We start from the raw sequence: 22,087 nt of genomic DNA on the forward strand, positions 1-22,087 counted from the left end.
AGAAGAGCAGTGGGCGGCCAGCGGGGCTGGAGAAGAGGGAAGGGGTCGAGGCCCTGACCGGAAGCTGCAGAGGCTGGGAGGGCCACGTGCCTTGTGAGCCGTGGTCGAGTTTTGGTTTATTGCAAGTGCAGTCTGATTCCTAGGTTGATGACTGTGGCTGCCACGTGGAGAATGGTTTGAAGTGGGTTAGGGTACAGACTAGGAGCAGGTCTGCTAGTTAGGAGGCTGTTTCACTAGGCCAGGTAAGAGATTTCTTGGACATTAGTGGGGAGATTGTTGAAATGCTGTTGTCATCTGCATCGGCTTATGTTTTAGAGGGGCACCCAGGAGACCTCTTGGTGGACTGGATGTCAGGGTGGAGGAAATAGGTCAGTTAAGGTTGTCTCCTTTTTGATCTGAGCGGCTCGGTGGATTAAGTGAGATCGGGGCTGCCCTGGGGAGGAACAGGTGCAGTGGGAAAAATCTGGTGGGGATCTGCGGGCAGATGTCGAGTGTGTGGCTTGAAGGTGAGAGGAGAGGTTTGTCCTGGGTAGAGGTTGGGTGGCGGTGCCGTCCTGGAGTTCCTTAGAGCCAGGGTGTTGCCTGAGACCACTCTACTAGGAAAGTGAATGTAGGTAAGAGAAGCAGGCACGGAACCAAGTCCTGGGATGTGCAGCAATGTTGTGGTTGGCAAAGGTGAAGGAAGAAGCCAGACACTCAGGCCAGGAGTTAGAGGAAGAGAAGACACGGAAAGCCAAGGGAAGGGAACCCGAGAAGGCAGCTGTGGTCACGCTTGCTGAGTGAGACTGAGAGGTCAGTAAAATGAGAAGGCAAGGAGGCACCGCTGGGCCTGGTGAGGCGCTAACAGGGCTCTGTAGAGTGGGCTGTGCCTGGAGCCAGACCGCCTCGGCCCCCGCTCAGCAGTGAGGGACCCAGAAACGGGGTGTGATGGCAGCACCCGCCGTGAGGGCCCCGCTGGGGCTCAGATGGTGAAGATCCTGCCCGCGGCGCAGAAGACCTGGGTGTGCTTCTTGGGTTGGGAAGCTTTCCCCGGAGAAGAGATTGGCCACCCAACTCTAGTATTCTTGTCTGGAGAATTCCATGGACAGAGGAGCCTGGCAGGCTACACTCCACGGGGTTGCAAAGAATCAGACACGACTGAGCGACTGACACTCCCTCGCGCGCTCACTGTGAGGATTAAATGAGCTCAGTACGTGAATGCGCTCAGAATGCTGTCTGGCTTAGAATGCACCACAGCTCTTAGCCATTGCCATCGCGGTGGCCTTTGGGGACCCCTGATATACTGAAGGAGATGATGGAGATTCCTTCCCTCTGGATTCATCCTGCTGTAGTAGAGCTCCCGTGCCCTCCTCCCCCCTCCACAGACACACAGCGCCCTGAGTGGGAAGGGTCCAAGTTTGAGATTCTAGGTGTAGGAAGTGCGTGGTTCCCCCAAGGCACTCCGGCTGGGAACCCATTCTGGACGTGTCCATGTCTGTTTGGTCCTGAAGTCGCATATAACCCTGTCTCTTAAATTTGCTGTTTGTTATTTGCTCTGGTAGAAAAGGTAACCGTAGCACAATGAGAAACGCACAGGGTTTGTTGTCAGGGAGGCATGGACTGGTTTCTCAGCTCTGCTAATTGACTGTGTCTGCAGTGACCTCTCTCGGCCCCCGTGGAGCTGAGATGATAACGTGGCCCCTGCTTTCCAGGTTGTGACAAGTCTGGTGTATAGCACAGAGCAGGCCTCCAAGGAAGGTAGCTCTTATTGGCCATCTTTGGTCTCTTCAGGATGCAGAAGAAAATTGAAATTAAAAGTTTTGAATATGTATGCATTTATCTTCTACTTCCATTGTTGTAACTTATGTTGCTTTACATCCAAGAGAAATATTTCCAAGGAGTTTTAGTGCTGTGAAGGGTTTCGGACTTCAGCTGCCCTTGCTATTCTGGGGAGCAGCTTTGCCTTTAATGGCCCTCCTGGTCTGGGCTCAGGAGGATTTGCCTGTCACTGTTGCCTTTGTCTTATTAAGCTCCGTCTTCTGGGAGCTCATTTGAGGGGAGGCACGTGTAGTGATCCTCCTGGCTTCAGCAGGAATTTTGAGAGCATCATTTGCTTCCCGGAAGAGTTGTCAGTAAGGGGCCCTACTGGAAACCAGCAGAAATATGAGAAGAGATCAGCTTTTAAAAGCATATAGGAATTTGATTTTATGAGTCAGGATGTGACTTGTTTGTTCTGTTTAAGACTTTATTATCTTGCTTCTACTTAGTAGCACCTGTTTTTTGATTCGTATTACTTTTCTGTTAGAATCCCGGAGTGCGAGTGAAGGGGATCGTCACTGAGCCTGGCCCAGTGCCCAGCGTGTGTGTGGGGGGGGGGGGGGGGGCGCTGCCTCAGCCACCACCTTTCTGCCCTTCTTTGGTCTAGTGTGGAATTGTCTGAAAGAATATGGTGCAGAAGTTCCTTAGACTTAGAAAGAGTGTCTTCTGAATAGCTGTCTCCGAATGCTTAACCTTCTCTTTGTTCTTTTTTTCAGTTTTATTGGACACTTGACATTGATTTTAAAATATATGTGGTTTCTCACATTAAAAAAGAAAATAATTTAAAACATTGTTTCAAAAGGGTGTTCTAAAGGAGATAGAATTAAGGCGGTAAAAGAGCACCCAAGCATATACGAGATGGACGATACGAGCCACAGGCGTAGGACAGCCTCCCCCGGCGTCATGGCCGTTTCCATGGACAGAAACAGTGGATTGGTTAAAGCTCTGGATAAAGACAGTATTTTAAGCCCAGTGGAAATCTTTCACTCTTGGAAAAACACAGTGTATATATTTTAAAAACTCTTTAATAACATAATTTATCAATAAACTTTATTTCCTATAGGTATAATGTGGATACAGATTTTTATTGGTTTTAAAAGTTTGTATTAACATTGACAGTCCTGTGAGGGAAAAACACAATATATCTTGGTTTTTCTCAAAGTATATAAAGTCCACATAAAAAGCTTATAGTAATTTTATTCTCATTATTAGAAAGCGTGTTACTAATAAATATGTTTAAGTTTATGTGTCAGATATCGCATCAGATCTTGTTGAAGGGCTTCAAGGAGATTTTCAAATAGAATGTGGTCATCTTATCTAAAATGCATTTAAATGTATGAACAGACCCAGAAGCAAGTAACCTAGCAAGATAACTATCTGCTTAGGGTTCAGCAGCCTTGCAGGAGTTAAAAGTAAAATTTATCAGACATCAATAGTTTATTGAAGAAATACTCCTTTTTGCTTCATAATTTGCAGAAGGCTGCAACTGTCAGTCATGATGTACTGCCTCCTGAAATTAGTCAATAGAGCAAACAGCACGAATTGCTGTGGGCAGAAAATAAGCACTGTAATCATGACATAACTGGGGTCAGTGATTTATGGATTTCAATATAGTAGTAGCTGCATATGATTGAAAATTTACTAGGTCACTAGTGCACCAAAAATTTTATTCACAGCCTCCAGGCATCTTTTGAAATGTGCAACAAAATAAAAACCTCTGAACCTGTTTTGACACCGCAGACTCAGTGGATGACATGCCAGCCCAGTGAGTCTCATTTAAATGTAAATGTGTCATAAACTTTTGTACTGTACTCTTTAAAAACGTCAACTACCTGAAGGGATAATGCATGTGAAACTGATTTACATGTTGAAGTAGTTAAAAAGAAAAGACCTTTTTATAATCATGCTTAAATTCTTTTATTTTAAAGTTGGAAGCGGAAGCTGTTCCTGAAGTATCTGAGAAATATGAAATTAGTTCTGTTCCCACCTTTCTGTTTTTCAAGGTAAGGATAAAAACGGTGGAAGAGATTATTTGTCGAGTGCCGCGGGGCTGTCTTTGCGGGTTCCTTCACCCTTTCCCCTGATTGCTGAGCACTAGGTGTTTGCTTGCTCCTCGCCTCGACCTGTCTTGTAGTCTCATTGCTTGCCTGCGCTCGGGGTTCTGGGAAAGTGACATGGACTGTGGAGGTCCAGCCACCAGAAGCCATGGCTGTGAACCCAGTGTTCCCTGAGCTGGGTCAGCAGTTGGTTGGTTGGGGCATGTGCTTGGATATGATGAAACGTCTTGCTGCTTCTGGTTTGATTAATGACTCTCTTAGGAAGTGGGTGCAAATCTGTATTTCTGGGCACCCCTGGGTGTCACCATAGTTCCCCAGGTGCCTCATTGTGCTTCATAATAGCTTGACCGCAGCGGGGGTGGGGAGAGCCTTTCTGATCAGGTTTGAGGAGTAGTGCTGCTTTCCCAGTGTTTCCAAAAAGGAAAAAAGAAACCAACTATTTATTTCTAAAATTGACATGCATAGCAGGCAGTTTGCAATCCGAGTTTTAGAAAATTTCTCCAGTGATAGTGTTGACCTCTTTAAATACTGGCTAGAGCTATGGACTTGTGCTTGTTATAATTTTGGAGCCTAAAATAGATGGTGAAGGAATGTATACATACTCTGAATGACTTCTTTAACTTTAGAATTCTCAGAAAATCGACCGATTAGATGGTGCCCATGCCCCAGAGTTGACCAAAAAGGTTCAGCGACACGCGTCTAGCGGCTCCTTCTCGCCCAGTGGTAGTGAGCACCCGAAGGAGGACCTCAGCCTGCGCCTGAAGAAGTTAACCCACGCCGCCCCCTGCATGCTGTTCATGAAGGGGACGCCTCAGGAGCCGCGCTGCGGTAAGGGGCTGCTCCGAGCCACGCCGCGCAGGGCTCGGGCTTGAGACCACGTGCTCTGTGCGGACTGTGCTGGACACCTACCGATGCTTGCGGTCAGACACCCTTAGAAGAGCAGAGAGGTGGTGATTTCCAGTGGACTCTGTAGTTAGGCGATGAGGACTTGTTTGCAGTGAAGACCTGGAGAATGTTGGAACCAAAAGACATCATGAAAATCATCTAATTCAAAACCTTTGTTGTCTGCCTAATTGCCGGTGAGGGCGGTTTGCTGTCACTGAGTAGCAGAGTTGGGATTGAGTCCTGGCCACCATATTGCTGTCTCCATGAATAGGCTTTTGGTCTGTTCAGTTAACCTTGCTCTTAATACTTACCTTCTCTTTCTTGGCAGCCTCCTTTTATGCGTATGGTTCAGATTCAACAGGTCAGAAACGCACAGAATGGCGGTAGCATTCCAGTGTCCACCCTGTATGCTCTTGCCTTTCCTGTTGCCTCTCAGCTTCTGATGACACTGTTCACCCATCGCCGTCATTTCCAGTTCATTGCTTCTCGGGATTTAAAGATTCCTAATCCTGTGGCTTATAGTCACTCTTACCGTCTTGCCTCAGATATGCATGGAGTTTTGTCCTTAAGTAACTTTCAGAGTTATTTGGCCCCTCTGGTATTGAATTTATGTTGTGTTCTTTTTACTGTGCCTCGTGCAACATTATTATGCTGCATAGTTGAGCGTTTAATGCCTTTCGATGATGCTGTTGAGAATCTAAGGATGTTGCTTTCAACTGCACAGGAGGGATTTGTTAAAGATAGGTGGCAAGGAAATTAAATGTGTTATTGTACATACATTACTGCATGTCCAGTGTGACTTTAAAAATACAGCCAACTTCCACTCTAAAGTTAGTTGTAAATTCTTCCCTGTATAGTTAGCAAATTACCTATTAAATTATAAAAAAAGTCTGGTTTTAAATGTAAAGTTTCATGGTGAATTCTGTCTTAGAGAAAGAAAAGGTTCCTTTCTTTCTCAGTTCTGCTTGAAAATTTTCCTTGCCAGCATTTACATGTCAGATGCCTGCTGTTTATGTACTGAAAGGCTAACTGAGTCTGTGTGAGAGTTAACCAGAGGGAGCCACAGAGAGGCTCTGTGTGCTGGTTGGTTGTTTTTAATGGATGTTGGTTTGCCTCTCCCCGTCAGGCAGGAGCACTGTTTCTGGCACTCTCTGTGCTGACCTCACGACAAGCAGTCCCGTGGGTCCCAGTCAGGACCGTCATCAGGCTGTACGGCGCGGAGCAGCCTGTGTGACAGGTTATGCACAGTAGGCCCACAGTAAAACCAGTAGCATGGTATCTTCTTCGGGAGCAAAACACTGATATTCTCTTAATCTCTTCTGAATGAAGAGATTCCCTGGCAGGTAAACCTGGCAGGTGGTGAAACTGCAGCTGGGGAAGGTGGTCTGAAGCGGCAGAGGGGAAGGGGATGTCCTGGAATGCCTCGCAGACCGGATGCCGGCAGGCGGGCCGCCTGTTGACTCTGCCTGCCCTGATGCCTCCAGCTTCACGTTGGCCGCCTTCCTCACGCCTGCAGTTCTTCGTAGTGTCGGAGGTCGGAGTCAGCCTTGGAGAGCCATCCAGATGCGGAATGAGTATTCAAATAAAATAGAATCACACTTAGAAATAATCATTTTTCTGCTTACCATTTACTTTATTAGGCTGAATTTATGAGGTATTTCTAGCCATCTTTATATTAACCGCCTGAGTGGCATTTAGAAGGCTGTACAAATAATGAGTTAGAATGAAAAAGAAGCTTTGAAACATTTCAGAGCAATATATTATTTCTCTATATTATACACTGTCATATACACTATATTATATACATTTAGATACTACTTGGGAGATATAAAAGATTTTTAGATACATATGATAAACACAGTTTCATTCCTCATTATTCATATGTTATTTAGAATGTTTTTAACCACATTTTAGTAGGCTTTTCTGTTTCCCAGCATTTTGGTTTCTGTGACAGCGTGTCTTTCTGTCACACATAGTAAACACTATTTTGGAGTATTGGTATCCTTTACAGAAGCGTCTAGTCAGGGCCTAACCGGGGTCTTCCGTTGCGCCTGGGCCCTGCCGCCTCCGACACTGGCGCTGCTCTCTAACTGTGTGCCCTTGTCTGTGTGCATGGCTCCAGACACTGTCTTTGTCTTGAAACTGTTCTCTTTTACCCTCTTCCTTTCTGAGCTTGTGTAGTGGAAAATTGCTTTTGGTTTTCTGACGGTACATTAGAGATGAGGCCTAGGCAGACTCTTCTTTATAAAAGAATGGCCATCAGCTCTCATGAACTCAGGTGGCTGGTATTTCCATACTTTGCACAGAATTCACTTTGAAAGCACTGCTGTCATCAACACGCATTGCTCCCTTGGACTCCCTTTGAGAATAGAGCTACACTTGAGTTTTGATTAGCGGGTCCACACCTCGCTTTCAGGAAAACAGAAAAACATGAATGAATAACGCTTAAACTTTCTGTCAGGGAAACCTTGACAGCCGCCTCAGGGTCTGCCCTGGGGTCTCCCTGGACTCAGCCCAGCCCCTGTGTACACCCAGAGGTGTACGTTGCACACCTCTGTCTTCTCACCCCTCACTTCTGGGCCCTACCTGTAGGATGGTTCTTGTCTCAGGAGCCTGGCATGCTGATAGGGCCTCAGTCGTCAGAGGATTAGACTGCCCTTTGTCTGTGCTGCCCGGGAGGATAGGAGAGAAGGCTGTCGTGCTGTAGGATGATTTTCGAGGCACACTGAGATGCGCATCTTTTAAAACAGAATGATAGATCCTTGATCTTGCGGGCTAATTAAGTTATCTGGGAGCTCTCGCATCTGTTTCCTCTGACGGCGCTTTTAGTGAAGCAAAAGGTGTTTGAACCACAGTGCAGAAATTTCTCCTGCAGTGAGTCATCTAATTGGGTTTCACTTTTTAAATCAAACATGGAAACGTTACAGATTCCGAAGTGTATTCTTTAGGGTTTTATTGTTCTTAGATAGTGATGAAATGTGGCAGTTAGGCTCCGTCTTCATGTCCTCTGTCATGAGTGGAAATGATTGTGGAGAAAAATGGTGGTTCTGTAACGGTTAAACGTGGTTTTTCTAGTTCTAAATAGTTTCACTGCATTCGTGCATTTTTCTTAAAAAAATGTGTGTAACTATTTTGTTATTAAAATAAAGCCTTCTACTTTATCCTTAAGCAGAACATTTCCAGTCTGCCACTTTAACCCTTGAAAATGAAACACTACCAGTCAATCTCTCTAGTCTGCATGTAGTTGCCTAAAGCAAAACTAAAGCTTTTCCTCAGTCAGTTACAGTAGAAATGAGTTAATATATTGGCAACAGAATAACCATCAGCAATCAGCCGTTAGCTGTTTACTAATGAACTCCCAGATGAATGAAAAAATTTCAGAATCAGTGTTTTACTTCAGGCTGTACATGAACTTAACACTTCAGTTGCAGGAAAAGCAGCTTACGTGCTATACAGATAAACACTGGTGCTTCATCTCAGTGAACGGCAGGCCTCAGAATGTCTGGAGCTCAGCTGTCGATCCACGCTTTAATAGTGCTTTTGCATGACGTCAGGTGAAGCCGATTCATGGTTTGATTTTATTTAAAAATAATGGCAGATGCTATTACCTTCTAGGAATTTTGAATCTGAAGAGTAGTTTATTTTCCAGTGGATTACAACTGTATTTGGAAAGGAGAATGATGGAATGTGAAAGAGTGGAGTACAGAGTGTTGAAAAACAATCAGGAAGAATCAGCTTATAGGAAGAAAAATACCCTCTTTTCAGACAAGACTAAATAGGTTTATAAAAGACTGATATGCACACTCTTATTCTTCAGTACTAATGTCATAATAAGAAAATGGTGTCAGAAAAGCACAGAACAAAAATGTGTCACAAAAGTGTAATGAAATCATGGAACATAAGATCATCACTGCAGTGTGGTTAAAAAAAAAGAAATCACATTACATGCTTTGGGGAATAGAAATAGTTTTAGAAAAGAAACTGTCAGGTAATGACACGGGCTGAGAAAGGGTACTGCCAGTGTATTGACAGTTCCTATACAGCAGCAGAGGAGACAGCTTTGAAATTCAACGTGCTGTCATTTTAGACTAGAGGAGAACGTATTGCTGTCTTGATTTTTAATTTATTCTATTTAGGGATGATGAAAATGGAGAACTATTGAAATGGAGACACAGGAAGTAGTCAAAGGACAACAGAAACCAGACAGAACTGGGGTTCCCAGTATGGTCCAGTCGTGGAGAACGGCAGTTACAGAGTTTTCTCTTCCGCCTAGTGCTCCTGCTCACAGATTCACGGAACAGCAGAGCCTGGGGGCGGGGCACTGAATGGGCGTCCGGGCCAGTCTCCCGACTGATAGCAGAGTGCGGCACGGGGAGGTGGCCTCCGGGCCTGCACGGGGCCTCCGCTCGCTGAGCGGAGCTGGGCGCCTGGGCTTGAGGTCTGTGCTGCTGGGCCGGCACCATTTCCCCTGCTATGAAAATGTACCTAACATTGAGGGGGAACTCGGATAAATAAACACACTTTAAAAAAACTCTGGTTCAAGGCCAGAGAAGGGGTTCTTGGAATTGGTTTCCTCCTTACACACTAGTCAGCCATGCTAACTGAATTATTGGTAAAACAGAGGCAGATTGTCTGTGTTCAGCAGGTAGTGTACACTCGGAATTAACATAAAATTCTGTGTACGTGAGAGAGAGAAATAAAGTTCTTTATTTTCTTTTTCTGTGTGCAGGTTTCAGCAAGCAGATGGTGGAAATTCTTAACAAACATAATATTCAGTTTAGCAGTTTCGACATCTTCTCAGATGAAGAAGTTCGTCAGGGCCTCAAAACCTATTCCAATTGGCCCACCTATCCCCAGCTCTATGTTTCTGGAGAGCTCATAGGAGGACTTGATATAATCAAGGTTAGAATTGAGAAGACCGTTGTAGAGAGTTTTCATGCTTACTGTTGTTTAGTCGCTAAGTTGTATCTGACTCTTTTGGGGCCCCATGGACTGCAGCTCACCAGGCTCCTCTGTCCATGGGACTTCCTAGGCAAGAATAGTGGGGTGGGCTGCCGGTTCTTCCTTCAGGGGATCTTACGGACTCAGGGATTGAACTTGTGTGTCTTGCCGTGCCAGGCGGGTTCTTTACCACTGAGCCACTGGCTTGGTATTTCCATATTTAAGCAACTTTTATAAGTGCTGTATTAAATCAAGAGTATGCATTTTTGTAGAATCTACATGTATGAATCTGGAATAAAGACAATATTTCTGATTCACTCCCATAAATTCACTAATGAATTCGCTAATAGGTGATACACCGGTATCTTATATTACGGTATGACTGAGGAGATTTGTTACAATAAATGTATAAATAAACATATGTGTTTATTTTAGGAGCTAGAAGCATCTAAAGAACTAGATACGATTTGCCCCAAAGCCCCCAAGTTAGAGGAAAGGTAAGTGCGTTTAAAGTTTCAGTCTGCTGTTATTTAAAAATATTCTTGAGTTTTCAGTTTTTGTATTACTCTTTGTATACGGAAATCAGAGGTGTGCTATGGTATGCAGAGGTCATAATTGTTACAAAGTTAACCATGCAAACTTAGAAAGGTCTCATTTGGACTGGAGAAAATTTTGCACCAGTTTAATGATTATGTGGAGGATATTCTTGGTTTTTGTAGAAATGTCACTGTCACCATGAAATGACCAAATTGCAGTTCTCTTCTGCAATTTGGAGCTGGGCTCCAGTCTTGGTGTTAGGTTCTAGCGACAGTTCTGCTCACAGCTTGAAGCTGCTTTCTCGTGTTTTCCTGGGTCGTGGCCTTGGGCTGGCTGCTGTCTCCATCTTGGTAGAGGTCTGTGCTGCTGCTGCTGCTGCTGCTGCTAAGTCGCTTCAGTCGTGTCCAACTCTGTGCGACCCCAATGATGGTATGTTGAATGTGGAGGTCATGTGGAGACTCTGGGATTTCTCTTTGCCATTCTTAGGACCGTGGTAACTTAAAATTGAAGGAGGTTTTGTTTGGAACTGTGAAATTGCTTTGTCTTATGAAGGGTCTCAATCTGCTTTTAGAGATTCTGTCTTATAGAAAGTTTGGACTTGGGTCTGTAGGATTTTAATTTTAATAAATATTAATTGTAATAAGTAGTTATAATAAATATTAATGTAGAGGATTAAAAAGCAATTTATTTTGAAATACAGCAGCGTATCAACCATTCATGGTTGGGGCTTGAGTTTCTAAGGTGAAACTTCCTCTCCTAATTTTCGTCTCCTTTGACATTCTGGGATTTCCTCCAAGTGTCTGCTTACCTGTGTTGGTTAGTACAGCGCTCCTCATAGTTGGCGTGGATGTCGAGCTGACCTGGAAGTGCCACGTGCTCTCAGGTGGCGTGCACACTCGCCATGCACCCTTCGTGCCTTCCTGGCCCCTGTGGCACTCGTGTCCCGGGCTAGGGTTTGCTCTAAAGCCTGGGTGGCTCGCCGAGGGCCGTGGCCTCAGAGGCCTGTCTCCAGACGTGCTTGGGTTTTCTTGGCTTAGTTCCCTCTGTGTTGAGCGCGCCTTTGCTGCTGTCTGTGTCCCTGCTTTCATTAGGCTGCTCTTTCCTACTGTGCTGTGTTCAGGCACCAGAAGGTGACTGGCTGGAGTTATACAGAAGATAGTCGGCAGTACGCTTGGAGCCATAATTTAAAGGGCTCCTGGAAAGCGCGGTGTCGGGGCCCGAGTCCCTGGCCTCGGCTGCATCTCTGTGGGACAGAGGGGCCTGTTTCGGTTCCCTGGATCCCAGTAGTTGGGTCTCCAGGTGAGGGCGTGGGCGCTTCCTGAAAAGTGGCTGCTTGCACCATGTGAAAGCATGTGTCACGCAGCTTTGTGCATGATTCGCGTGCATCACGTGTGAGACCATTTTCCTCTGAGGAGATTTGGAGCCGCGAGTGTTCCAGAGCATGTGGAAGGAGGAGAGGGCGGTGCTGGGACCCCCGCAGGGCGTCTGGTCCTGATGGGGGTGGGCCCTGAGATCTGCCGTGGACTCCAGGGTGTGTGCGGATGGTCAGCGTTCGGGACAGCAAGCTAGATCAGGAGGTTTGAAAGATGTATAAAGTCGAGAGGAGAGCATTAGACTTCAGCAATTGATGCTGAGCGCGTCTCCCTCCAGGTGGGACCTTGTGGGCTTGAAGAGTGTGGGGCTGTGCCGGCCTCGTGATGGGAAAGGACACACGAGTCTAGCTCTGGGAATTCCGGGTGGGCTCAGCCTGTGCGTCCCTTATTGAGCAATTCCTTACTGAGTTGGTTATTATTATTTTTTTAGTTCTGTGAGTTGATGGGCTTAAATTTGCAATTTGAAGGCGCATTTGTTGCCTTAAAAAGCCATATTGTGTTTTACAGTGGCTTAGGGAGACAGTAAAATAAAGGGGAATGCCAGTGCGCTTGCTTGTTTAATACACTCAGTGCTGTGAACTCTCATCCTGCTGTCCCTCAAATGTGCACGGTATCTGCGAAGCGGAGCGAAAGTGGCGGTTAATAATTGAGCTGAGCCCTTACATATCAATTTTCTCTCTTCAGGCTCAAAGTACTGACAAATAAAGCTTCTGTGATGCTCTTTATGAAAGGAAACAAACAGGTAAAGAACTCAAAAATGGTTTTATTTGTAATTTCTTTTGATGTTAACATCTGCAACAAGGGGACACTTAAATCTTTTTTCCCTAGCTTTAGCTAATGAAGCGGTAGTGGTAGCAGGAAGTTATCTAGGCCTTAATTGGTGCTTATGGAGATCAAACAAAGTAATCTCCATTTTCCTTGACTTTATCATCAGCATCTCAGCGGGGCGCCTTTCTTTCTGCTGCCGAACTTTGTCAGTGGATGTGGTCAGCATTGCCAGCCAGCACTGGGCGGTTCCATTAGCTGCTGTCTACTCCCAGAATGTGCACTTCAGGGCTGGGAACCTCACGGTTTCTTGGTTTGCAGCCCTGGACCATGGTCTAAAGTGCTGGTGATGCCGAAAGGAACAAGGCTGTATCTAGGGGGCTCAGAACTTGTTTGATGAATGAGTGGGATGGTTTGACAGTTTTTATTTGTAATTGGGTGGTTCTTGTCCCTGTGATGGATGAAAGCTGTGTTGATTGTGCATCATTTTGAATATCAAGTTTGATAGCTCACCTCTACTGATAGGTTGATCAAAATCATCTATCCTGAGTATTTTAATTAGATGGGTGATCTCTAGAAGCCAGCCCCTGTTACCTTCCTTTGTTCTAACCAGGTGCTGAGGTGGGCAGGGTTGGGCAGAGGACAGGAGGACTCTGGAAGGCTGGGCGGAGGCGGTTCCATCTGCCTCACCTGTCCAGTGGGGTGTGTCGGGAAGCCACTCGCCCCAGAGCTTCAGGGTCCCCTCTAGTGGGTGGCAGAATGATATAGAGTCAATCTGGGAAATTTGTATAACTAGTACAGCTTATGTAACTAGTAAACATAGCTGTTACAGTGGAAGTAATAGTAACTAGGAAGATGTGGTGATGTACATTTCACCATATTGGGGTCACTAGATTAGGACCTAGATTCCTTGACTGTTTCACTGTATTTATTAAAACAAAGGAGAGGAAGTTAGCAATTCCCAGTCACCTTTTTTTTTCTTCTTGGAGGTTATTTAAAGCAGATTTTTATATTTTGTTCCTGGAAGCCCAGGAAGTAATCATGAATTCAGGGAATGGAATTGTGAGTGCTGGTAAGATGTTTACATGGTGCCTGGGTAAGATGTTTACATGGTGCCAAGTCTTTTCTATAGGACTGGGATTTGGGATCCTCTGGCATGAAAAAAACTGTTAGACTTTTCTATAACCTCATAAAAGTTTGGTACTCCATAATGTAAACACACGTTTAAAAAGTGGAACTAGAAAAGGGATGATTTCAACCACTTAAGAAAGGAGGCGTTGCGGCTCTGGGTCTGCGTGAAGTGGAGCAGCGGCGGCTGCGGCAGGGTTTGGCTCGGGAGGTTTTTGATCACAAGGTGACAGTGTCGGAACACAGTCCTCTCGGTGGTGACAAGCCCAAGTCAGGCTGGCGGCCGCGCGCCTGGGGGGACGTCTGGATGGGTCCTTCTTGAAGGGGCGGGTCCCATCCTTCCGTCGGCTCTGGTACGAGGAGGCCCTGGGAGCCGGCCGTCTTCTGCAGTGCCATCCCCCCGGCAGAGCCTCAGGCAGGGCCGCGCCCGAGGGCTGTGTTGGCATGCAGTGCATTCTAAAGTTTGTGTTTTTTTCCTAAATTTAGGAAGCTAAGTGTGGCTTCAGCAGACAGATTTTGGAAATACTAAATAGTACTGGGTAAGTAAATCTTGTTTTCAGAGAGTGTATTTAAGAAATTCTTACTTTCCAGTTCTGACATTGATTCTTCTTAGTTGTTATATCTGTTCATGTATTTTTATCTATTTATTTTTGCTGTAGCATTTTGTGAATCCTTTAACGTAGACCACGGTAGAATTTTTTTGACCAATGTCAACCTATTGGTAACATAAAGGAGGTATTTTGGCAGACATTGAGATAACTATTTGTCTACTTTCCCAGAGGAAAATTAATAACTGAGTTCTTAGCATGCATAAAGATATTTTAGGGAAAGTGTATTATAGATTTTCAATTTTCTTTAAAAAAAATATTATAGTTTCCAAATAGTTTGTGAAACAGGAAGCACAGGAAGATCCGTTATCTGAGTCTGAGAGGTGGGTAAATCAGATTGTGGGGCTCATGCTTTTGATCTCAGTGACGAAGCTGCCAGGTAAGAAAACTGGAATTGTGGTCAAACCACCTATTTAGAGATATTTAGCACATGTTCTGTGTTGCTTATTTTTCTTCCTTATTTTCAACTGCCTCTTTTCTGTATTGTAAGGATTCTAACTGTAGCTTTAGATAGACTCCTATGACATGACAGGGAAAGTCACCTTTGAAGTGTGTGGGCATTCTTAGGCTGGGCGGAGTAACACAGCCCCAAATGCAACTTTCGCGATAAAAGAACAGTCATTCTGTTCAAATGACTGTGATACTTCACAGAGGAGAGACTGGTCGCTGTTGTGCTCCGGCCTCCAGCTGCCCCATCCTCACCCTGCCTTGGGCTGCAGTCGAGGCTGGCGCGGCTCTGGTCACTTTCTTCCCTTTGCCACATCTCCTGCGAGTCACCCTCAGACCACCTGTCCTTAGTGCCAGCTAGTCCCCTGGGGTTCTGAGACCAGGATGGGACAGTTTTGGGCCCATTACAGCCTAAGTATTTGGTGGAAAGTCTCCATCCCCTACTTTCTGTCCCATGTCTGTCGGATTGGATTGGAAGCACCACTTCCCCCAGAGCAGGAAGCTTCTTTGGGACGGAGTACCTTCCCGCGGCTGAACCCTTCCAGGGTCTGTTGACATGGAGGACTGTGGTCCTGCTGGAGCTGTGGGAATGTGGGGGCGCTTCTAGCGCTCTGTTCCTTTCCTCCATCCTTGCTCTTGTCTGTCCCTTCCGAGGAAAGACATGTGCCCCGAGGGGCTGAGCACCCCCATGTGCCTTGGGGCGTGGGAGGCGCCCTTTCAGGGAACTTCAGGAGGTGTTCCGGCAGCTGTGACTCGCCACACCTGCGCACATGTAGGCCCAGCACTTCTTAGATCCCTTGTATCAGGGGAGTTCCAGAACTCAGTGGCTTATCATATTGTGCCAATCAGGAGGTCTGCCTCTCTAGCTCAACGTGAAGGGAGACTTACACTCTGTGGTTCTGGTTTCCTTTTTTAATCTTTTTTGCTCTTCTTTCAGACATTACATTCTTGATACTTGTTGCTGATTTATCCTGTCAAGTTCTTTTTTTTGACTCTTTCTTGCATTATGGACCGTTTTCTTTGGAACTTGTGTATTAAGTTGGAGAAGGCAGTGGCACCCCACGCCAGCACTCTTGCCTGGAAAATCCCATGGATGGAGGAGCCTGGTAGGCTGCAGTCCATGGGGTTGCTAAGAGTCGGACATGACTGAGCGGTTTAACTTCACTTTCACTTTTCACTTTCATGCACTGGAGAAGGAAATGGCAACCCACTCCAGTATTCTTTCCTGGAGAATCCCAGGGATGGGGGAGCCTGGTGGGCTGCCGTCTGTGGGGTCGCACAGAGTCGGACACGACTGAAGTGACTTAGCTTAGCTTGTGTATTAAGTAAACAGGATTTCCCTATGAAAATGGCTTTGGTTTTATGGAAAACGAAATTCGTTTTTTCATATGTGGCATTTTCTTTGGCCAGGGTTTGAAATTGCACATGCACTCACAGTCTTCCTGCAGGGATCCAGTCACACATGCTTACTAATTCCTTGACCACCTTGTAATGAAAACCTCCTGCGTAGCTGTGGTTGAATTCTCACTCATTTATATGAGTAGCGTCATGACACGGCATCAAGCCACAGCCCTCGCGTTGGCTGCAGGCGTCGTGGGGGAAGCACGCGTGTTCTGCATGGTCTGAGGGAGGCTCATTCCCAACGGGGGAGCTGGCTGGGGTGTGCCCCCCGCTGGTGAACTCCCAGCCTCCATCCCTGGGCGCCGCAAGGCTGCCCCCTCTTGCTCCCGAAGCAGAGAAAATCCAGAAAAATTTCTGTTTTGGGATGACTTATTCTGTCAAGTACAAGACAGATAAAGAAGTAAAATAATTTGTTTTTCCCCAAATTTTGTTAGCATCGAAATAGTTTTACTTTTCTTGACTGTTTCTGAAACACCAAATAGAGTTTATAATTTTTGTCTGAAACTGTATTTCTTGTTAAAATGTTTTCTCCTTTTTGTAGGATTGAATATGAGACATTTGATATATTGGAGGATGAAGAAGTAAGTTCTGTGTTTTAGGTTTTGTCTTTTGTCTTAGTTTTAACCATTAGGATTGTCATTTATTCTAATCTGATAGGATTATTTCAGGGTTCCTGTTGTTTCCGTAGGTTCGGCAAGGATTAAAAGCTTACTCCAATTGGCCGACGTACCCTCAGCTGTATGTGAAGGGGGAGCTTGTCGGAGGACTGGACATCGTTAAGGTGAGGTCAGGAATCACTGGGAGCCTGGAGGAATGAAAGCCTGAGCGTGTATGAAAACTATTGTTTCACTGGACTTGTCCTTGGTGTCCGTTTCTGGCCTCGTGTCTGATCGCTCCAGCCCAGAGCTACCATCTCTCCAACAAGAATATCTTGTCTCTTACCTCTCACTGGAGCCAGCCAGAATCAGCCCCTCTCTGTATGGCCTCTCCTGCCCACTAGGTCCTTTGCTCTGGTTCTGAAGAGCTGCCAGCCAGGGTCCCCAGAGAGACTCAGCACTCAGAGCAGCTCTGGGCGTGGCCAGGCTCCACCCCTGCTTCACTCACATGGCACTCTTAAGTTCTTCCATGTTTTAGCTTCTTTCCGCCCTGTCTCTACTTTGAGTTTCCTTGCATAGTCCATATTTAAATATGCTTTCTGTATCCTTCAGGCTCCTCTTGTCTGTGAATCTTAGATTTTTTCATCCAGAAATGTTTGTTTTGCATCTGCTTCTGAAGTTCTCCTGCCCTGTTACATTTATATTACTATAATTTTATTACTTTCTGGTGTCATTTCAGTTGCCTTACTCACATGTACTCGATGATGGAGTAAAGAGTGCCAGGCTAAGGACGGGGGCCTGGGACGCAGTGCTGGCCTGGCCCTGCTAGCTGTGCCACTGAGGCCTGAGGTCACTGACCTCAGGATTGCATGAGGTCATCTCCAGGTCCCCGACTGGTCTCAGATGCTCGGAAACTGAGACCTCTGTCAGGTTGTCAGTGTATTTCAAGGATTCTGTTTTTATGTGTGTTTGATGAACTTCCTTGTTTGGTTGGCTTTCAGTTCAGTCACTCAGTTGTGTCCGACTCTTTGGGATCCCATGGACTGCAGCACACCAGACTTCCTGTCCATCACCAACTCCCAGAGCTTGCTCAAACTCATGTCCATCAAGTCGGTGATACCATCCAACCATCTCAACCTCTGTTGTCCCCTTCTCCTCCCGCCTTCAGTCTTTCCCAGCATCTGGGTCTTTTCCAAGGAGTCAGTTCTTCGCATCAGGTGGCCAAAGTATTGGAGTTTCAGCTTCAACATCAGTCCTTCCAATGAACACCCAGGACTGATCTCCTTTAGGATGGACTGATTGGATCTCCTTGCAGTCCAAGGGACTCTCAAGAGTCTTCTCCAACACCACAGTTCAAAAGCATCAATTCTTTGGCACTCAGCTATTTTTATAGTCCAAAACTCATATCCATACATGACCACTGGAAAAACGATAGCTTTGAGTAGATGGATTTTTGTTGGCAAAGTAATGTCTCTGCTTTTTAGTGTGCTGTCTGTATTGGTCGTAGCTTTTCTTCCAAGGAGCAAGCATCTTTTAATTTCATGACTGCAGTCACCATCTGCAGTGATTTTGGAGCCCAAGAAAAGAAAATCTGTCACTGTTTCCACTGTTTCCCCATCTATTTTCCATGAAGTAATGGGACTGGATGCCATCATCTTAGTTTTCTGAATGTTGAGCTTTAAGCCAGCTTCTTCACTCTCCTCTTTCACTTCCATCCAGAGGCTCTTTAGCTCCTCTTCACTGTCCGGTGTCATCTGCGTATCTGAGGTTACTGATATTTCTCCCGGCAATCTTGATTCCAGCTTGTGCCTCGTCCAGCCCAGCATTTCTCATGATGTACTCTGTATATAAGTTAAATAAGCAGGGTGGCAGCCTACAGCCTTGATGTGTTCCCCTCTCAGTTTGGAACCAGTCTGTTGTTCCATGTCAGGTTCTAACTTGCTTCTTGACCTGCATACAGATTTCTCAGGAGGCAGGTCAGGTGGTCTGGTATTCCCATCTCTTGATGAATTTTCCACAGTTTGTTGTGATCTACACAGTCAAAGACTTCGGCGTAATCAATAAAGCAGAAGTAGATGCTTTTTTGGAACTCTCTTGCTTTTTCTGTGACCCAACGAATGTTGGCAATTTGATCTCTGGTTCCTCTGCCTTTTTTAAAACCAGCTTGAACATCTGGAAGTTCACGGTTCACGTATTGCTGAAGCCTGGCTTGGAGAATTTTGAGCATTACTCTGCCAGCGTGTGAGATGAGTGCAATTGTGTGGTAGTTTGAGCATTCTTTGGCATTGCCTTTCTTTTGGATTGGAATGAAAACTGACCTTTTCCAGTCCTGTGGTCGCTGCAGAGTTTCCCAAATTTCCTGGCATATTGAGTGCAGCACTTTCACAGCATCATCTTTCAGGATTTGAAATAGCTCAGCTGGAATTCCATCACCTCCACTAGCTTTGTTCATAGTGATGCTTCCTAAGGCCCATTTGACTTCACATTCCAGGATGTCTGGCTCTAGGTGAGTGATCACACCATCATGGTTATCTGGGTCATGAAGATCTTTTTTGTACAGTTCTTCTGTGTATGCTTGCCACCTCTTAATATCTTTTGCTTCTGTTAGATACTGGCTTTAAGTAAATTCTAAGTGAGTTTTAAACAGACATGACTTTAGCATTTCAAGTCCAGAATGTAGGGCACCCCTCCTGGTATCACACATGTGTTCTGGAGCTCTTCAGGGCAGCCCAGGACAACAGGGGGCAGCTGCAGCTTTAGCATCCTGGAAGCCTCCCTGGAGCCGCCCCCCGGAGCCGCAGTGCGGTGGCAGCGGTGAGGCTGCGGGGCGGCCTCCTGGAGGAGGGTGAGCGCAGCTGTGGGGTTCAGGCCCTCCTCGGCCTGGCCACTTGGAGGATTGTGTTTGAGGCCAGGGCCTTGATGCTTTAAGTGGAAAGCAGGGAGTACGTGCTGCTGCCTTGGGTTGTCTTATAACCTGCTGGCTTGGTTGCTGCTGCCCCTCTAAGGTTTTGACTTAACGCCGTCGTCTCGTGGAGGAGCTCTGGCCCAGCCCTGGGGGCCTTCAGCGCTGAGGGCTGGCAGCTTTTCCGAGTCCCAGAGCTGCGGTCCTGAGGTTTCACGGCCCAGGTTTGATCTCCTGCTGAGTTCCAGGTTTGATGTCGTGCTTCTTGAGGAAGCCAGTGAATCATTTCCCCCGTAAACTCTCCTTTCTGGAGGGAAAAAACGTAGACCACAGTAGCTGTGAACAGCCCCGAGGCAGCAAAACTCGGTCTGCATTTGTTGTCCTGTATCTACTTGTGTTTGTGAGGCACAGGCAGTGTTCAGAGCCCAGGCGCTCCCGAGCCTGTCCTCAGCCGCTGCAGCTCTGGGGGAGATGCGGTGAAGATGTCTCATTTCACCTTGAAGCTGAGCTGCGTGGGCAGGTTCTTTTTAGGTGTGTAACAGTGTGTGTTACATGACTTCTTGTGTTCACCTGCTAAGAACTTACATGTCTGGAAATTTGTGATACTGCTGACAGTTCTCTGAGAAGGTAATGGGTTTGATGTTATGTTGCTGTGTTGGTCTGTTCTGGCAGAGGGCAGCTCTTCATCTTTATGTCACTTAAAGCCTTAGCTGTGTTTTGATGGCTCACCCCTGGCTTCCTCAGCATGAGCCGTGAGTGCTGGTTTGGTTGAATGGGTGGGTAATGAGTGAATGGATTATCTGGGGACTGAGTGACTGCCAGGCTGCCGTCTGGAGAAAAACGTCGCCTGGTTAGTATAGGTGCAGAGAGCTAACATCAGCTCTGAAGAGTGGACAGTGTGCCACTGCAGAGTTTGGGACGCAAAATCAGTTGAGAGTCAGGTGCTTCCCATAGGTCACTGCCTGATACCCTCCCAGCAGGTCCGGAAACAGTCGGAAGTTAGGGGAGTGGTGTGCCCCCTCCTGGCCAGGGAGCCGTTGTGTCCCGTCTCACGTCAGGCCCACCCGCCCAGCCAGCCGTTGAGCTGCATGGCCTGCTGCCTGCAGGTCGTGTGCTCCGAGAGGTTGTGCATGGCTTCCTGATGTAGCCGGATGTCTGCTTGTTAAATGGGTACCAGATCCCAAGACCTGCCTGTCTGGGTTTAATCCAGAGAGAGTGCCAGTGGATTTTAGTGGTTTTATTGATGTTCATGAAGCTTTAGAATAACTTGAAATGTCCTGTCAAATTGTTTATCTGAAACTAGAAAATCTTATTTATCCTCCACCGTCACATTTTAAACTTGATGGCTGTGTTCCAATTTTAGATCTGAAAGGTAGGCACAGACCCTTTCGGAATACTTCAGCTTTGTAATGGTTCCCGGCCTTTACATTTATAGACCAGTGCCTGGTTTTTCCAGGTTGGGTTGAAACCAGGAAGCTTCGTTACTGCCTGGAGGGCAGCAGGAGTCATGTGCATCGTATCTGAGTGTACCTGGTGTTCCTTCAGTCACTTAAAGTTCATTTTCCCCGTTAAGTGCTGTTGTTTAAATAGGAAGCTTCACTGTTGTGTTCCAGTCGCTGTGCTGCTAATGCTGAAAGGTCTGTGGGTTTCGGACACCTTCTAACTCCAGTCCTGTAAGGCGACAGTGAGCCTGCGGCTCTGATGGCGGTGCCCTTAGCGTGACTGTGCTGGTGGTCTGGAGTCTGCGCCCAGTGAGGCGTTTCTTCGGGTTCTCTGATACAGATGCGACCTGCCACTGTTTAGACGTTTTCATTTTCTATATATACGTATGCATGATACTGTTTCATTCTTTATTTTCAGGAATTGAAAGAAAATGGGGAGTTGCTGCCTATACTGAAAGGAGAAAATTAGTGAATGGTAGACTTGGTGCCCACCCACTGCAGGAAGGCTTCCTTCAGCGGAGCAGTTCGTGGTTTAGTCCTCAGAAACGGACCAGGAGGAGAAAATGCTCATCCTCAGTTACGCTTTGTATATTTCACAAGGCTGTGCTAAATAACGTATGTGACCTTTTTTCCACCAAAATTAGAACACAATAAACATCTTCAAGTTCAATTAAAAATAAAAAATTAAAATTGTGTAGAAAAGTGTGTCTTTATAGTGATGTTAGGTGTGTAGTTACTGTAACTAACCCACTTTTCATCTCTTTTTCATCATCTGTGGGCATCTTGCAGTTAAGAAATACAGTCTTCAGAGAGTGGGGAACTTGAGAATCTGAACCACACCAGCGTTTAGAGCCACCTGTAGACCAAACCAGTGCTGAACCGCACCAGCATTTAGAGCCACCCATAGACCAAACCAATGCTGAACCACACCAGCATTTAGAGCCACTCATAGACCAAACCAATGGCTCCCCTCACTGGCCGAAGATCTTTTTACAGCTCAGAAAATCCTGCTGGAGGGCTTTTTCTGAGCATCACTGAGCCGGGCCCTGGTGAAATGGCTGGGTCCACGTCGTCACCTGCAGACTCAGGACCTATGTCAGCCCCAGCAGCGTAGCACCTGGGACCCTCCCAGAGGAGGGGGCTTCTCAGTGGGGTGTCAGCAGATTTCTTTCAGAACTTGTCCAAGGATAGGTAGCCTGGCAGAGAGC

The 22,087-nt window shown here is 46.3% G+C and overlaps 1 protein-coding gene across 2 annotated transcripts in view; it reads left to right on the forward strand.

Moving 5' to 3' along the window:
- The window catches only part of GLRX3 (glutaredoxin 3), a 31,908-nt gene extending 10,338 nt beyond the window's left edge, over window positions 1–21,570 (forward strand). The window contains exons 3-11 of one of the 2 annotated variants that reach the window (XM_052660855.1): window positions 3,726–3,800; window positions 4,481–4,682; window positions 9,469–9,641; window positions 10,116–10,177; window positions 12,275–12,332; window positions 13,970–14,022; window positions 16,481–16,520; window positions 16,628–16,720; window positions 21,298–21,570. In XM_052660855.1, the coding sequence (XP_052516815.1) occupies window positions 3,726–3,800; window positions 4,481–4,682; window positions 9,469–9,641; window positions 10,116–10,177; window positions 12,275–12,332; window positions 13,970–14,022; window positions 16,481–16,520; window positions 16,628–16,720; window positions 21,298–21,348 (807 nt within the window). In that variant the 3' untranslated portion in view covers window positions 21,349–21,570. The remainder of the gene's footprint in view (window positions 1–3,725; window positions 3,801–4,480; window positions 4,683–9,468; window positions 9,642–10,115; window positions 10,178–12,274; window positions 12,333–13,969; window positions 14,023–16,480; window positions 16,521–16,627; window positions 16,721–21,297) is intronic. The other variant, XM_052660856.1, reaches the window with a different exon arrangement.
- Window positions 21,571–22,087: the final 517 nt, after the last annotated feature.

The sequence above is a fragment of the Budorcas taxicolor genome, chromosome 23 (assembly GCF_023091745.1).
Source record: "Budorcas taxicolor isolate Tak-1 chromosome 23, Takin1.1, whole genome shotgun sequence".
Classification (NCBI taxonomy): domain Eukaryota; kingdom Metazoa; phylum Chordata; class Mammalia; order Artiodactyla; family Bovidae; genus Budorcas; species Budorcas taxicolor.